General features: G+C 44.5%; 1 protein-coding gene across 1 annotated transcript in view; it reads right to left on the reverse strand.

The window, feature by feature from the left end:
• The window catches only part of LOC142583307 (uncharacterized), a 41,398-nt gene extending 27,584 nt beyond the window's left edge, over positions 1-13,814 (reverse strand). Inside the window, exons 1-5 of the mRNA XM_075693725.1 lie at positions 13,713-13,814; positions 9,242-9,549; positions 7,296-7,488; positions 4,574-4,622; positions 2,352-2,610 (exon numbers count right to left, since the gene is read on the reverse strand). Of these exons, the coding sequence (XP_075549840.1) occupies positions 2,352-2,610; positions 4,574-4,622; positions 7,296-7,488; positions 9,242-9,532 (792 nt within the window). The 5' untranslated portion in view covers positions 9,533-9,549; positions 13,713-13,814. The remainder of the gene's footprint in view (positions 1-2,351; positions 2,611-4,573; positions 4,623-7,295; positions 7,489-9,241; positions 9,550-13,712) is intronic.
• Between the last annotated feature and the right edge of the window lie 3,982 nt (positions 13,815-17,796).

Consider the following 17,796-nt stretch of genomic DNA (forward strand, 5'->3'; position numbering starts at 1 on the left):
ATTATTGTTCTTTTGTTCGGTCTAATTACGGATAATTAGCGTGTGCACATCATATCAGATGAGGAGCTTTCGTGGTTTGCATGGCGTCGCGTAACAAACAAGCGAATTGGGGATGACCCGAAAAAGTATTGACAAATCGTTAAGGGTTGCTACAGAAATTGATTAAAACAGTTTGGAATAACTTTACCTTATAGCGCCCCTGATCGACTGATCGAAAAATTTCTGATGTATCCGCTTTAGTTCGAAGTAACTCAGCTGCCTCCGAGATCGATAGCATCAAATGCGAGATGAAAATTAGTGGCTGAATTGTCGCTTGATGTAAAGAATGCTAAAGTTTCATGCACAACTGTGCAATAAAGATGGTTCGGAGGTTCCTACAGCTTCCTTTACTTTGTAATTGTTTATCAATAAGGAAGATTATTTTACATTCTACGCGACTAAAGCACTCAATCTGCGTAGTTCAGAAAACATTATCTGCGGTAAAACGGTCCAAATGCGAGAAATTACGTACGAATCAGGGAATTTGGCACTGGGACCCCTCTTCGAGGTACACGCGAGAAATTTAATAGAAAAAGACATTTGCCCGCTTCCTTTTCGCCACTTTGTCCATTATTAAGTTTCTGTTCGCGATAATATTGATGCCTTAGAGATTCTCGAGCGCTAATCTATCACTATAGCTTGACCTTATATTTGCCTTTAGTGTCCATTTAATGCTTGGGCTCTATAAAGCCCCTGATATCTTTACTGAAATATCAGGGGCGTTATAAGCTAAAGCTAGTACAAACAGTTATTATTCCATTTCTGCAAGGAGTTCCACCAGGACTGGTCGAAAACATTTAGGGCCATCCCCACGTCGCCTGCCTGTCACGCGACATTGCAAAGCTGCGAGAACTCTTCATATATTATGACGTGTACACCATTAGCCTTGCTCTATTGGTCAAGATGCTTTCGGACGGCACCCACTGCGCCGGTCTATCATGCGACGTCACAAATCCGTGCGAGTTCGCCACGTCAGGGTGATGTGTGCGCTTCAAAGGTGCATTAATATGGCAAACAACGTTTTTTTTTTTTTTGCAATAGCTAGAGACCACCCCATTTGAAAAGAAATAGTACATGTCTACCCACCGATCACTATCGCACTAGCAACTCGGAGCTCCCCGGAAGAATGCATTTATTTGCCGATATAACTATATTTCTATGGCACCGTAACGTTGTCGCGCACTTTCTGCACCTATGGGACAACACTATGCTGACTCTTGTTTACTGAGGATCCGTTTTAGCGGCAGTAGTAACCTTTTGCACGTCGCTGCATTTTTTTTTGTCGAGCCACCAGAAGCTCAGCAAGGGTAAGTGGGCCAGTCGCACACGCTGGCAGCCCCCCACCCTCCATCAGGCTAACTACTTTCACTGCACTTGCTCGGCCACACCGAAACCTCTCCACGTCTGCGTGCTCCTCGTCTCTAAGCTTGTCAGCCAATTAGAAAAGAAAACCCTGTCAAAGTAGGCAATGTAGCTCGCTTTTAAAACAAACAAACGTAACCTCCTATAAACGAATAGACAGTTTCATTTGGCAGTCCCAAACAACGCAGCGGTTCCCCATCTGATCTTTCCGTTGGCTGTTACGTAAATTTGAAGTCCGGAGATAAAAATGACAACATATTGGAATATTTTTACTTTATAGGGCCCCATTTCAACGTTTTCTTCGTACCAACATACTCTCCATGGCTTGGAATAAATACCAACAAGTTCCTTTAATTTTCTTTGATGTGGTATGTGTACGGTTTTGCGGGGATAAAGATTCCAAGGCGGACAAAATTAATCCGGAGCCCCCAGTACACCGTCTTATAGTGATGTCGGGGTCTCAGCAAGCAAAACTCTATAGTTACCGCTTTTAGAAATAAGATGTGTTTATATTTTGTGTATATTGAAAGCCTCTCATAAAAATCAATAGAGCGAACCCTGGCGCTAATGTCGCTGGGAGTTGTAAGCATGGTGGTTGAGTCAACGTGAGGCTAATCGCTGATGAATGGATTTCCCTAGACTTTCTATGGTTATGTGACTTTCGAAATTAATTATTTGCAAACGCATACTGCCGTATAAAACACACAATTTTCAACTAATGGGCACATCTGCAATGACTACTTGCCCAACTGTATTTGAACACTAGGTGCCTGGAGATAAAGAATTGAGAGACGTGAGTAATAACGTCAGACAAACGCTCGAAGCCACAGATAGAAATCAGAGACACTTCCGCCCATACTGAGAATCATTCATATATAACCGCCAGATGTCCTCCAGTAAATTTTTGTAGGGCCTTCCATAGTGCAACAACGGGCTTCGCCGAGACGCACCTGGAGCGAAGAGGGCGCTAGCAGCGCGCTGGTCGGCGACGAAGGTGGCGAGGCCGCCGGCCGCGTCGAAAACATGGTCTCGAAGATGCCGGACGTCGACGTTGTCGCCGCCACGGCGCGCGGCGAGTCGCGCAACACCTCGAACAGCGTCTCGCGCACCTGGGCCAGAGCCTCGTGCACACTGCGCCGGCGTTCGGTGGCGGTGAGCCGCGGGCTGAACTCTTCGTTGGGCGGGAACAGCGGGGCGCGGCTCCAGTCTCTGCGCGAAAAACACAGAGAACTGACGTGCAAAGGTAACATAAACGGTCGAGAGGGCGCCTGCGCTTTATAGATGCTACGCCTGGCAGTACGAGCGCTATGTTCGTGTACCAACTCGGGGATCGACTATGTATGAGGAGACGTAAATGTCTGCGCGACCCCGACAACTTCTTTCTAAGCACACCAGGAACGTTCACGATATGTTGCAAATTCTCACAATGAAAAAACAAAGAATAATATTTCTCCACTTCATATTTTCAAGAAACTAATATCACTATAGACAGACGCTACCAGCACCCTCTTCGGAGTCATTTCAAACAGCAATTGCGAAAACCGAAGCAAGAATACGTACTTACTGAGATGAAAACTGCAGTAAAAAAATTGTGGATCCCACGCACTTTGTGAATCGCTGCAAGCGAAGCTTTGTGTGGTGTTTGCTATGATTCACAATAACTAGCGGTGATCTTGTCGGCGAATGTGCAATTCCTTCGGCGTTTAGTCCAATACGAGAATGGTGAGTTGGTGTAAAGGGTTACTAATTGTATACATCAAGCTACATCGGCATCGTATACTGTATACATCGGCAGTTTTTCATTTTGCTGCAGAATTTTCTCATTGACACCTCTCATCTAATTATAATAATTGAGAAGTTTCTTAAGTAATTAAGACTAATAATATAATTCTGTGGAATGGAAGAAATACCCTGAGTTTCTCCAAGCGACGCCAACAGTATTACCTTACTTCTGTCCGGCTACGCAGCATTTGCATATATTCAAATTTGGCTGAAGCTCAGTGAAACACCCTGCATAAAGGATAATTTCAAGCGCTTCACTGCTCTAAATAACATGAGTGAAATTAGCAAGTGAACTAAACCAAAAAGAACAATAAAAATACGACAAACAAGTTTTTGCCAAAGAATGAAGGCCTTACTTATAAAAAATCTGCAAGTACTTGATGATGAATTAGAATCGATAGATAAATTATTGTATAGAGCTCTTCATTTACTTTAATTTGACTGTGTGTGTGTGTGTCTGTGTGTGCGTGCGTGCGTGCGTGCGTGCGTGCGTGCGTGCGTGCGTGCGTGCGTGCGTGCGTGCGTGCGTGCGTGCGTGCGTGCGTGCGTGCGTGCGTGCGTGCGCGCGCGCTCGCAAATACAGCTACTATTAGCTATGAGCACACTGCACTACGTCTGCTAGAAGTGGGCGGCTTGCAGGTTCTAACCAGCGGGGCACCCTGATGGAAGGCTAAGGAGTAACCTTGACGACCTCGGTTTTATAGGTACGTCAGCGTTTTTTCTATTGGCTATCAATGGATATGCGGCTGTGGGAAGCTTGCTACTCTGGGAAAAGATGAATTCCCCCAAAAGACATCTACACCATTGTTCGGCAAGCACAATTCGAAAGTTTTTATTCATGAAAGGGCGTGGGTTATTTTTCTAAACATTCAATAGGATCTTCACAGGAATAAGTAGTTTTGCTTGTAAGTAACGTGCATCAGGCCTTGCGAAACGTAACTTCGCGCTCGAAATGTCTATTTAAGTGCTTATGCGTGGGCAAGAATGCCTAACGATCAAATATGGAACGCAGTGTTGAATGCCTGAAGATGCGATAGGCAAATTTTTTTGACAATATGGGGTTACCTAATTACCTTAATTATCTGCCAAGGAAGAAACATTGGGTAATGTGAACCCGAAGCAATGAATAATATATGAGGCAATGAGCACGGAACCGCTGTCGGACCATTCTGAAGATGCTAGTCCGAAGATGAAGTACCACTAAGCAGGGTAGCTGATTGGATTATTTGATGATACACTGTGTGAGCGTACAGCGCGATGGATAAGCGTAGACGTAAACGGGACAAGTCACTTATCCTTGACTTCTCTACGTCGAAGTCTAACATTCATGCTGCACACTCACGATGAAGACGAAGCCAGTCACTTTGATGACATGAACGCAAACACTTACTGGATGCGTTCCCTTGTGGCAAGCTTTTCTTCGGCAGAGCAACCGGCGGCTGCCAAAAAAAAAACGCGAATCAGTAAATCGCGCAATCAATCAATCAATCAATCAAATGATTGAATCTGCGGAACAACAACGTCCGTTTGCACAGGCATTGCTACATAAACATTAGTAAATATATTACCGACAGTATTATAAGACAAATAGCAATATCAAGCGTCAAGGTTACAGCTCACCACATGAGCCAAAATAAGAAAAAATTCGTCCAAGTTACTCAGATTCTATTATTCAAAATATCAGTACGCTTCCAGAAGAATCGTTAGGCAAACTATTTTGTTTTTGTTTTTTTGTTTTTCTTCCACTTCAGATTAAATCTTATTTTCAAACGAAATAACGCGAGTTGTTTGTCCAGCACCCTCCTAGCTAATTCGTGTGCGTCTTTTCCGTGTTTTCTTGAAGTTTTTCTTGCTGTTCCATTCAAACCTTGTATCGAAGACTGTCATCGGTATTAGTACTCTGCAGCATGTGCCCTATCGTATAATGACCACTTATAGCTTGGGTGTTCTTTAACACATTCTCTGCTTGACTCCTGCGTTGAACGTAGAAGGAACAGAAATCCTTTACTGTAATCTCCTTTACGGTTTATTTTCATCATACTTTTGTATTTTTGTGTTTCTCGACCACTAAGCGAAGATTACTTACTATACTGGACTTTCACATTTTGATTCTTGCCGTATTATTCAAATTATTTTTTGTTGTACACATAAAGTATTTCTACTCAAGCGCTATGTATTTCAAGCATTGTGCCTCTATCTCACGTCTTGCTGACTTCAGTGAGCATGCATTATCTTTTCTAATTTTTTTTTCAAGAACGCCATCAATGTATCAAAAGTCTCAATTCATCTGCCGGTCAGTCAATATATATTCATAGTGAGTACTGAACCGCAATAAAACATATCCTACGCAACTAGGTCTGCAGCTGCCGGTTGTTCTTTGGCATACGGCACGCGCTGCAGCGGCGGCAGTCCCCTCTAGCGAAGACCGACATTTGTATCCAGCGAATATGATGCTTCGCCGGGAACGATAACTGGTGGCCACAGTTCCTTTGACATATGAGCAGAATAATGATACATCTGTGCCTTCAAAGAGAACGGAACAGTTGGAGAAATAAATAAAGAACACTGAAATAGTGCGATCCTTTGTGCAAACAAGAGAGTTCTTTTTTTTTTCAAAGCTGGGTCTTCTGAACATTATTCCTATGAATACGGCACAAGTCAGTCACTTCGGACCGGGTCTGCCCACTCTATGCTGGGACAGCGAGGAACCGTGGTTCTGACGTAGGATGGGGACACGTTCGACACGTCTTTGAGAGAAACCATGACCTTAGCGACGAGAATAAGGGGAAAACAGCAAATTAGACGTTTCCAGTGAATAAATATGAGAATTATTTAGGTGGTCTAAGAAAAGAACATCCAAACAAGGATAGCAAATAATCACATTGCAGCCGCGACACTGATTAGGCAGTGCAGCAGCTTATCAGCTGTTAAATAGGAACCGCTATACTACCCGAATTGTCATAGGGCCACGAGCTGCTGCTAAAATGCAAAAATTTTATCCGCTGATTAGGGAAACGCCACACTGATTTTGCCTGCAATGAACAGACCAAAGACGTGTTGCTGAATGAGACCACCTCAAAATATAGTCAAATTATGGCAGTTGGTTGATCAAAGCTTAATGTATAATTCCACATGTTCGAAGAAGATTAACAATGTGCCGCTCTCTCCAACAACCTTAACCACCTGTATATATTCAAACGGCTGTCAAAAATTCACGAACGCGGGCTACACTAAAGCTAAGCATGAAAAGATCGACAAACTATTTTCTTTCTACAACATCTTCTGCAACGAGAACGTGACAACTTCAACATTCTGGCTGCCCGCCGCCTGGCGCTACTCAAAGAAACTGTTACGAATTGTTAAAAAATTGATGACCGGTTCGCGCGTGGCTAAATCGAGCAAAATCTTTCCATCCAGCTATGAAAAACGCCTAGCCTGGCGAGGCCCGTTTCCAGGGAGAACAACCTTAGGACTAGTATGATTCAAGAACTTTTAAAAAAGGAAACGTGTATTGCGATTTTCTCTGAAATACGATAACGCATTGTGTGTGTGCAGACGTGTGTTGAATGCGCTCCAAACTTGAGTTAACAACGAAAACTCGCCGACTGTTCACTAATTTGGAAAATCAAATCAAAGTGTTTTGAACATTGCAATGTCTATCAGTATAATTCCACTTGCGAAACAATTTAGGAAACATTGATACTATTGAATCCAGGAAGGAAATATACGAAATTTACGACCAATATTATAGAACAACAATTGGACGCACATGGCCATCGCATATTGAAGAAGCGTCTACATTTTACGCGCTCAATTCACATCTGGGTCTGCATTTCTTGCAAACAATGTAATCATTCGGCTGACCGCAATTTGTCAATAATAATTGTGGGACACATTTCTCGTTCGTTTTCATCCGTTTAGTTCTGAAAAGTGTTGTTTTGTTTAAGCACCTATAGCTGCAATTCCTTTGTTTTGTTTTTCTAATGGGACTACGACATTTTAGTCTGCTTCTCTGGACCACACTCCGCGTGTGTAATTCCCATTTTGTGTCTTATTTCGGGCCAATATTACCAAATGAGCAAGGCACGGCCGCGAAACGTTCACTGTCTTACTTGATCTTGCTGCATGGTGCGGCGTTACTGTACCGCGCACTGAGGACGTGCCATTGGTAGCAATAGCTCCCAGGTGGATAGATGACTTATGGCACGTGATCTGTTCGCCGAATTCCTGAACTCTCTGTAGAGCCCTTCCGCCTGGCTGGATAGTGCACTTCACCTTTGGTCTCTCAACCGGCGATGGGTCCGTCTGCAACGAAAGCAGATGCGCTCATGCAAAGAAATAATAGGCGCATCGAAATTTGCGCGCTTTGTTTTTTTAAGGGGAGGAGTATTTCTGAGCTAAAATGGGCTTAACGTGTGTATAAGCGCGTTTGCCAAAAGTTTCAATGAATCCGACACTCCATAATGCTGCGCCGAGGTTTGGGAATCAAACGTGAGCTCCCAAGACTTCAGGCCAACCTGTCTAAATGCTACACAACGTCCTTGCTTTTTTCAACCGCTATTATAACCTAAAAAATGGGTTGAAAAACTCCTTGTCTTATAATGGCGAGCATGCATGTACTTAGTACAACGTCCCGCAGACAGAAATATAACCGGTTCTGTACTTTGTTCTTCCCCCATAAATAAATACATTATGTGAATCCAAGCCACAACTTCCCCATTACGGCATGACAGGCGTACTTCCTTGCGGTAAAAAGTTGGCTGTGAGGCCGGGGAGTGGGTAAGCGCCTACTGTCGTTATTGGGTTATGACTATGCAAGGCTCCGAAACTCTTGATTTTTCCTTCACTGCTTCGCTTTCCCCTCCAGCTCACATCATGCTCCCATTGGGTAATTCAATTACTAAAATCATTGTTTCATGCACAAAACCCTTTCATTATTCTCTTGAGTAGAAGGGAGTCGCAGTTCTGCGGCTCTGTCAGCTCTTTTAGTGGTCGTAACGGTCATTGCGTGGAATGACGCTTGTGAGGGGCTTTGAGCATTTACTCAAGATTTTATTTGCAGTGAATTGCTAGCACTCGCCTTGATTCACCATGTGAGCAGACGCCACCGAAACCGAAGTGTCGCGAGTGCATTTCGACGTAATGAACGAACACAATGAGCAAAGGTCCCCGATGGAGAGTGGTACGCTACTGTCATACTTTCGTACACTCCAGTTGCTGTATACAAAGAGATGGCAGCGCCCTTCACCAATATCGCGTCCCCATTGCACACTTTTCTTCCAAGAAGTGATTGAACAATAAGAATATCAAAAGTGCTTAACGGCTCGATTCGTAACCTGCTTCGCAGTAAGCTAAGATATAAATGGCAGGTGTCCGCAGGGCCAGAAAATAAAATAGGGTAAATTGCGCTGGAGCTAACGCTGCAGGTATGTTGTGATCTTGTATTTATTCTTGGTGCTTCAAGCGCGCCTAAGTTGTGTACGGCAAAACGAAACACAATAAAGAAAGGCTGGCCGCGAGAGGACGAGGCCATAGAATTTCCTAATAACATTACTAGAAAGTACCCTGGCGCCGTAATTGTTCAGCTATGCCATGGTAATAATGGTTAGTACGTAGATTAGACTTATGTCCGCGCGTGTGGGTCGAGGCCTCCTTGTGGCTTTGTTTACTATGCTTTACCCGCCTTTATAGAAGTAAGATTTGAAGCAGTCTTTCTTTTTGTGGCGCAAGAAACAATGAGATTCAGCGCACATTCATATTCACTACTAATTTCGCTAAACATACCAGACAATTTTCCCTAATATGATCACTTCGCAATGTCACCATCTTTTAAAGTCACAAGGACGACGTTTAGGGAACTCCGCGTAATAACCATCATTCCAATGCTGTCTGAACCGCCGTGTTCGGAGCTCCTGCATAGACGACGACACTTTGGCCAGAGTTTTGTAATTCTAGCAGGAATCTCTCTGTAAGGGTCCGCATTGGTTACGCCCGGGCTTACAAATATGTGAGCCCAAGGGCTCGCACGTTTGAGAACAGGGTGTTCTCAAACGCGTACCTGCGTTGTCGCCTCAGCAGAGCTGGGCCGAGAGCAAGGGCACTTGATGGTGATCTGCACGTGCAGGTTCTCGTGCTGGTGGCAGCTGCACGATATGACGGACACGGCCGACGGAGGCAGCGGCACACTGCTCGGCTCGCCCGCCGCACCGCAGCGGGCTTGGGGCGGTGGCGCGAGGGGGGCGGCGTCGCCACAGTTGCGGCCGTCGGACATGGACACCAGGCGTTGCACCAGTTCGTCCATCAAGCGGTCGTGCGTGGCTGCAGTGTCCGAGCCCTGGCGGCCACTCATGGCGAAACCACTCACTCCTACGATAAACATCGCAAAGTGCATAAGCAAAATTCAGACTACTTTCTGTAGAAGACAGAAACAGGGCGTTTTACCGCATGGCACCTGCTGTGACACTTAAGCATTGCCCCCATTTCATTAAGCAGCAATACCATTAAAGTGAAGTGGTGGTGCCTCCAGGCTGTTACTGCCAGGCTTCACAGTTCATTAAGGAACGTTGCCCATCTGTGCTAGATGAAGGTTATGTCGCTGCAAAAAATAGCAACTCTACAGATTGAAATTGCGCGTGCGCTGTACATATATGCGAAAGTTTTGACATCGTTAGCAAAACACAGCTCACTATCAACCAACTTGTCGGTTTTCGAACTTCTCTTTTCGATAACACAGCAAAAGTAGAATGTTTGAGCGCAGCGTAACGCAACTAGGGGTCTTGATGAGACGACGGTCTATTCGACAAGAGCCCAGCGTACATCAATTCTTCAATAACGACATGCCAGCAGAGCCTATTTTCATACTATTTCGCGCACTTCCCTGTTCTTGAGCTGCCACCATAATTTTTGCAGGACAAAGGGAAACTGACAATATTCGACAAACAATATATTGATCGTATGCTTTGAGACAACATTTCGTCTTACTGCGCAATTGTCAAAACGAGACAAAATTACCTCTTTGATAATTCAATAATGGTTATACGCGAGGCCACGCCCAGCACTCCGCGATACAAACCTATTTGCATTATCTTTATCTGAAACATGGATTGACGCATTCATTACGAAGTAGGTAACATGAATGGGTGCACATAACTAAATACAGATAAAGGCAGCAAACAAAATAGGCCAGTAGTAAAATTTGCCACGTTCCAGGTGGTTCATTGTGGACGCCATTGAACGGTCCTTGAAGAAATGCTTCTTAGTTGAAGCTAGGCATTCTCATTAACATACTGTCCATTTGGTGCATTCATACATACTGTTTTACATATATACATACACCATGCTGTTTTTAGCAGTACCTAACTATGTTATCACTGTACAGTGTTATGTATTGCAAATGGCATGCCAACTACAATATAACGGAAGAAGGTCTAGTGTAATAATGTAGTGCTGTCGAAGTGAAAGCAGGCTCTCCCTATAATTAGGAAACCCTATTAAATTCAGGCGCATAGCAAACAAATTAGAATACATACTCTTGTTGGAGCTGGTAGTAAGATTAGGCAGGTGGCGTATTGCCACTTTGTCTGGCAACGCTCTAGAAATGGCCGTATCTAAGAACTAGCTCGCCGGCCATTCTTTCTGATGCAGTGAAGCCAAGCTTACATCCAGGCCGATGGGGCCGTATTGCATTTCATCACTTCAAGTCATCATTTTCTCCAAGTCGTGACGTAGTATTTTTATTTTTCAATTCTTCCGTAGCTGTATTCTCCTCTATATTCAAAGTAATTGTAATTTGAAGGTGATCTTGGGAGAATTTGGTCTTCAGCTACTAAAAACACGGCGCGGGAATGTTAACATGAATAAAATGACGGAATGAAAAAAAAACAGAATTGGGCGAGTTTGCAGAATCCCAATCCAATTTCTAACGAAGCTGTTCGAGCCCCAGTAGGGTGCGTGCACGAATTATAGGGAACATTTTAAACGCTGCCCGTGTATGACCAGTCCATTTGGAACTTCGTCCTGTACCTTGCGCCGCTCAAGAAATTTGATCACGACACAATTAAGTTAAGATGTTTTCCATTTCTGCTAAATATCAATCTTGTGCAACGCCAGCTTTACTCGAGACCTTGGGAAACGTACCTCATAACGGCGGTGCGACACTTTCAAACACTTGCTATAGAAATGCTTTGCCAGAACTATAATTTGTTCGCGTCCATTTAACTTCGTACGCTTATTCACCAGAGAGGTCTCATCATTCTGATCAGTTTGATTTTGGTGCCATTCATGCGTATTTATCCTTGGATTGCGTGCTAAGTTTCCCGCCTCTTGTAATATTTAGTCACACGCTGTGGGGTGCTTGAATGCGTGATTCATTTCGAATGCACTAATTGCCCCAAAATGTTTGTCCCCACATAACTCATAACCTTCCGCGTATTTTCCGCAAACATCAACATTATGCAACGTAGAGTTCCTTCGGGGCATTGTGAAACAACTGAAAACGTTCGTTTAACGCTTTGAATTAGTTCAAAAACTAATGCTTTGGAAAGCCAGTATTTCACTCGCATTAATTTCGGTTAGCACACATATTTGTGATAGGCTTCCTTCCATGTTAACTAAATTTCAATTTGGTGAAAGTTGTAGTTATGCGAAGTTAGCAGCTTAAATATTGTGCCACTCGTAAAACTGTCTTATAACGCTTCCAAGCGCTTATATACGTAATTTAATGAAAAGGGTGTATTAAGGCCAGACACTTCCAGCTTTGCCTGCACATGTCCCTAGGTACACCATGAAAAATTGCATAAAAGGGTCCAAAGGGCGCAAAAGGGCTATTTAAGTCGTTGGAGCACTTCATTGGGAATGCTTCACAAACGCTGTATCTGAGCCACATGCATTTAGGTTCGTACACATATTTTCCACAGCGTTTTCCTTCTGTTCGTTATATTTGGCGTCAGTGGCGTTTGTTGATATGCCAGAGGAGTGAGCTACATTTTGAGCCGCTCGTAAAACATAGTCAATATTCGCAGGAGCACTTGCGTACTTTATTGCAGACGTCCCAATTTCCTCATACACTTTAAGTTTTGCCTAAACATGGCCTGCATATTTCCCCTTCATTTCGCCAAGTATAAAGAATTTACACCTTTTACTTCACAGAAGACAGCGGTGAAACCAACCATAAGCCTCGCGTGACCTGAAATTAGGGGAATAATGAGAGTTTGCTAATAGCATGCTTTTAATTAGGACAGGAGAAAAAAGGTTCCTCCACACCTTACGCTTACCACTCCACTTATATTACTGAATGTCAAGTTATACTTTATGTGTTATGATTCTGGGAAACGTCAATAACAGCCTTTTGACACCTTGGAACATTTTATTAGGTAACTTTTTGTAAAGTCTGTAATTAACGTAGCCATACTAGACATGTATCATTTGTCAACGCAGCATAGTTATTTCTTGAACGAAGTATAAACAACGTGCCTTGCATAGTTCTTGAGACAACCGGGAGTAAGTAAATGCATGACTCGTCTAACGCATAAAAATTGGGAGACGACGAGTATTCAGCAAATATCTCGAAAGCACGTAAATAATGTACACGCTTGAAGCTTTCGATTCATATTACCAATGAAGTGGTCCTCTTGTAAATGTGGTGCCATTTTTCATACTCACGATGGTGGGGTGGAACTGTATAAAAATTTCATATGACGCCTCTAAACTGGCCAACAAGGAGGGTTTCGTCGGTCTCATTCCACCCCTAATGACCAAACATAGCTTCAAGTTGCCCTGCACATTGCACCTAATATTCGCCCCATCCTCTGAAATTATAAAGTTCGTGAATCAGTTCGCTTTTTCGGAAAATTTTAACCATTGGAACATAATATTTTCAGCGCTTGTGTTCACATTAACAGCTTCTCTGTAAAATGGACCAGAGGCAGAATAAGGGCCACGGTTAATACATCTCACCTTCATCTGGGAGGAGCAATTATGCACTGGCGATTGTGGAAGTCACTTTCTGTGCTCTATTTGAGATGGCATTATAGTTTATGGCGGTCCTTGTAACAGCTGGCAAGATGTTGTTCAGACTGCTTGCCCGCCACAACAACAACAACAAAATTTTCACAGCCTAAACAAAAGGCTTGAAAGCCTTGCTCGCTTACTTTAACCGCGCTATAGCTTTAAAGAACTAAGCCGCCCATTTCCTATCAGTGTCGAGGCGATAGAACATCTCTGTAGCCAACAGAACGCGCGACTGACCTCTGCACAACGTTTTGAAAGCTACCGGAAGCAGCAAAAGCGAACAGCTGCTTATGCTATTGTCTCAAAATACTCTTCAGTGGCAGCTTCAGCGTCTAAGCTCTTTATCGGTGTTCGATACTCTCCATCCTAAGTATGAAGCATTCTCTTACGCACTTTGAATTGCAGTAACGCCTCGTATCGAGTGACTGAGCGCTCTTGCAACGCTTGCAAAGTGAGCGAGAGAGAGAGAGTAATTGTAGAAAATAGAAAGGCAGCAGGTCACAAGCGGAGGACAGACTCACCACAGACGCTGGGCTAAAGCTCTGGTGTCTGCGCCCGTTGAGTGCGCACCGGTGGCAGGTGTCGCAGTTGCAGCAACCAAGAAGCCCGCTCGACAGCAGTAATGAGGTGCCTGCGTTCGATCCGTTAGGTTCCCTTACCCATCGACGGAATCCACAAAGAACCACAGGTACATCAGGAACGGACAATTCTTCTTACCTGACCGTGTGTGGCATCAACCAATTAAGAGAACACGGGAACGCCGGCCACCCAGCACGCGCCTAAGGCACGAGGGAGGCGTCGCGGTGCTCGCGCTGCCTGCTTGCTCCTCATTCCATGACGGTTGCCCACCACGAGGGGAGATTGGCCGAGAAATCGGCGCTTAAAATGCGAAGCGGAGAGAAAACCGGCCGGCAAATGTAAAGGGTTTGCAGGTATATTAAAAGATACTACGTTTATATGAACTCATTCCCAAAAGAAAGCGTATCGTTTACATATATAGACAGCAAATTCGCAGGCTGTAACTTGACCACAAATGCGAGCAGGGTCCTGGGCATTGCGACGAGGCTCGCGTTGAGAATGATGATGATGATTTGACCTGGTCTCACGATGTCTTCTTTTTTTTTCTTAATCATTATATTCTCTTAATCCTATGATGTTTTCGTCCAAAGTATGGTGCCTGTAAAACGAACGAAAGGATAAGTTGTCGTTAATAGAGGCAGACGATGAGCAAGGAGCACAGGACCGCTCTGTAGCACTAGGCAGTCGCATGCTATTCGTCTTTCGCTTGTCCCACTGTTCAAGCTCCACGAACGGAAACCAGCATTACGGATTGGCGTAATTAACATTTCAAATTTATGTATATATATATATATATATATATATATATATATATATATATATATATATATATATATATATATATATATATATATATATATATTAATTTGTTTTATCGTACATTTTTTTACCTTTTGTTGTCTTAATACTACCCCACAAAACAGTAATCATTATTATCAACAAATCGCTATATCCTCCTGCGACCCGGTTACGGGGATTTGTCCTATGTATCGGGCGCTCAGCAATGAGACAGTAATCCTGTCGTAAGGCATTCATCCGCTTGAGAACCCGCTGTTCACTGTATTCGACACCTGCTGGCGCCGTCTATGCCGCATTGATGAAAATACATCTAATTCCCGACAAAACTGTCCCAGAGTGGCTGCGTTGAGCGGCGCGGCATTTTAATTTAAATTTTAATTATGCCGGTTTTGCGGGCCAAAGCCACTTTTTGATTATGAGGCACACCGTAATGGGGGACTCAGGAAATTTAGACCACCCGGGGTTCTTTAACGTGCACCTAAATCTAAGTACACGAGTGTTTTCGCATTACACCCCCATCGAAATGCAGCCGCCGTGGCCGGAATTCGAACCCGCGACCTCGTGCTTAACAGCCCAACACCGTAGCCACTAAGCAAACACGGTGGGTGCGCGGCATTTTGTAACACCTGCCGGAGAAGTAAGTATTATTTCTCGTATTTCTACCTGCTTTCACGGCATATCCTCGATTTTATGTTAAAGTTCATTCAACCGCGACCGCGCAGAATGCGATCTTTAAACTGTTCACGCCCTTACTTTTATTCACGCTTCCTTTGATTTCACTTGTCCGTTACGTTGAACGCTGGGACTCAACCCGGTTATTTTAATCGCGCTTTTGCAATGGCTTTGTTATGAACAGCAGGCGAGTACTGTTGGTATTTAGCGTTGTGGACAAAATCGCTTCTCTTTCTTTTCTCTTTATTTTTTTTCTTTAGGAGAGCGGCCTCGCGTGTCTGAAGAGAAGGCTGACGCGATTTTGCAAATTGTCGATGGGAACACGTTGGACATTCAGCTTTTCGATAGTGACGACGACGAACAAAATAGCACTGGCCACTTCCCAAGGCTGGCTGGCACTGCCAACGCTGCCCGTTGCAGACTACATGAAACATGAAAAACAAGCAACATGAAAGCAAAGTCTTTTGCACCAAATGTCGATTCTTATTCTGCATAACAAAGAACAGAGCATGTTTTGAAATTGCCTATAAGAAATCAACACAACAACGAGAGAAAAAGGTTTAATGATGCGAAATGCAGCAAGGTCGACCTGAGATATATTCCTCTAGCCAGTTACTCTGCGTTGGGGGAAGGAGTAGAGGGAAAGAAAAAGGAGGGAAAAAGGCGCATGACGGGTGATGATGATGACTGGTGTAACCCATATAGTAAGCTGTTTGGACCACTTAAAACGTACAGTTCAAGCCCGTGCTTTTTAATAAATCAAGTAAGGCCTGGATAACCTTAAAACTTGATTTAACGTCTCGCCAAGGGCTTCAAATAACACAAGAGCAAAATTTGTCTGAGCAGAGGAAGAAACGTCTTTTCGTCCTTTATAATCACTGCTTTACCTTTCGTGTTATTAGTTTTTTGCACGCGAGCTTGAGCGCTATATCTGCGGTACGTACATTACATGTGCGCTGGGTGAAAAGAGACCTGCTAGTATCCCAGTGTCCAATACTTTTGACATTGCGCTGAACTGAAACTGTCAGGGCCGTTGAAAAAATATTGAGCACTTTTCTGCTTTATGGCCCTGCTGAGTTATTCACAATGTTTAGAAAAATATGTGCCCCCAAAGGCGTCCCTGGTCTCAGGAAGACATAGGTTCATTTTGTGCAAAATAGAAATGCCAACAGAACACGTCTCACGGAGAATGTCGGCGTGAACGCGATCAACATTGAAGCAATGTAGCCGCCGCAGTGACGCGTTATCTCTTATGCGTTTGTGCCGCCGGATTCCTCGCCCGTGCTTTGCATTAGAGTTACTATATAGGATCCCTTTAGGGAGGCAGAGTTGCGCGAAGGTACGCCATCTTGGGCTCTGAAGCTACGAGGAAAAACCATTTCCCGTATGCGTAGGAGCCGCGCTGGCGTGGCAACGCCAGCAGGGCTTCTTTTAAAGCGATAGAATTGGATACATCATGTCGCAATAAAATGCGGGGTCGGCGTCAGCGTCCGGCTCCAGCGTTACCGTAAGGGAAAGTTCCTGCACATATTTAGGTATATGTATATGCCACATATTGTCACGTGGTAGTGACGGTGAAGAAAGCAGCAGTACGGTGAAATACAAAACTAACTTTTGTTGGGCGAACCTGTGCCCACAAAAGCAGGCTACACGTATAGCACAACGATTGCGGCGAACACGGTCGGCGACAGTCGAAAATCTGATCAGCGGGCAAAGCGCGTCGGCTTTTATACAGCAGTCGTCGAATGTTCCAGGCTAATCGTTGGGAGCCGCGTGCCTTCCACAAAGTTCTACACCATTCGCGTCACGCGATGAAATCAGATAACACAAGGTTCGACAACAGACAGCGGATAGAAGCATCGATAACTTTCTAGAAACTTCGGATACATGCAGGCGCGTCCTGTGCTGTGCGATAGCATTTGTTAAGCGGTGAAACATGGTCACCCGGGAAAGATAAACATGTACACGTGTCAATAACCCCCTCTTAAAAAGCATCAACCCGATGCTGTAAACAAACTAAAGTAATAAAAAAACACCCGTAACAGAGAAATAACAAAATAAGGAAGTTCATCAGCGTGCGTGGAAGGGTTTAAGACGCACTACGTGGACCACTTCAGATCGTGCCCGGCGCCGCTGTGACTGCGAAATGCCGTCTGGCGTGACCTCATAGTCCAGTTCGCCAACACGCCAGATGATCTTGTAGGGTCCGAGATAACGTCGCAATAGTTTCTCGCTGAGTCCTCGTCGACGTATTGGGGTCCAAACCCAAACACGGTCACCGGGCTGGTACTCAGAGAAGCCTCGTCGGATGTTGTAGTGTCGGCAGAAGGTACGCTGCTGGTTCTCGATCCGTAGGCGGGCGAGCTGTCGGGCTTCTTCGGCGCGCTGGAGATAGGTAGCGACGACAAGATTCTCCTCCTCAGTGACGTGCGGCAGCATGGCGTCGAGCGCCGTCGTCGGGTTCGTGCGTAAACAAGCTTAAATGGCGTGATCTGTGTTGTCATGTAGGGCATGCAGTACTTCGGGACGCAGCGCCGACGGAACAACAAGAAGGTG

The sequence above is a fragment of the Dermacentor variabilis genome, chromosome 5 (assembly GCF_050947875.1).
Source record: "Dermacentor variabilis isolate Ectoservices chromosome 5, ASM5094787v1, whole genome shotgun sequence".
Lineage (NCBI taxonomy): Eukaryota > Metazoa > Arthropoda > Arachnida > Ixodida > Ixodidae > Dermacentor > Dermacentor variabilis.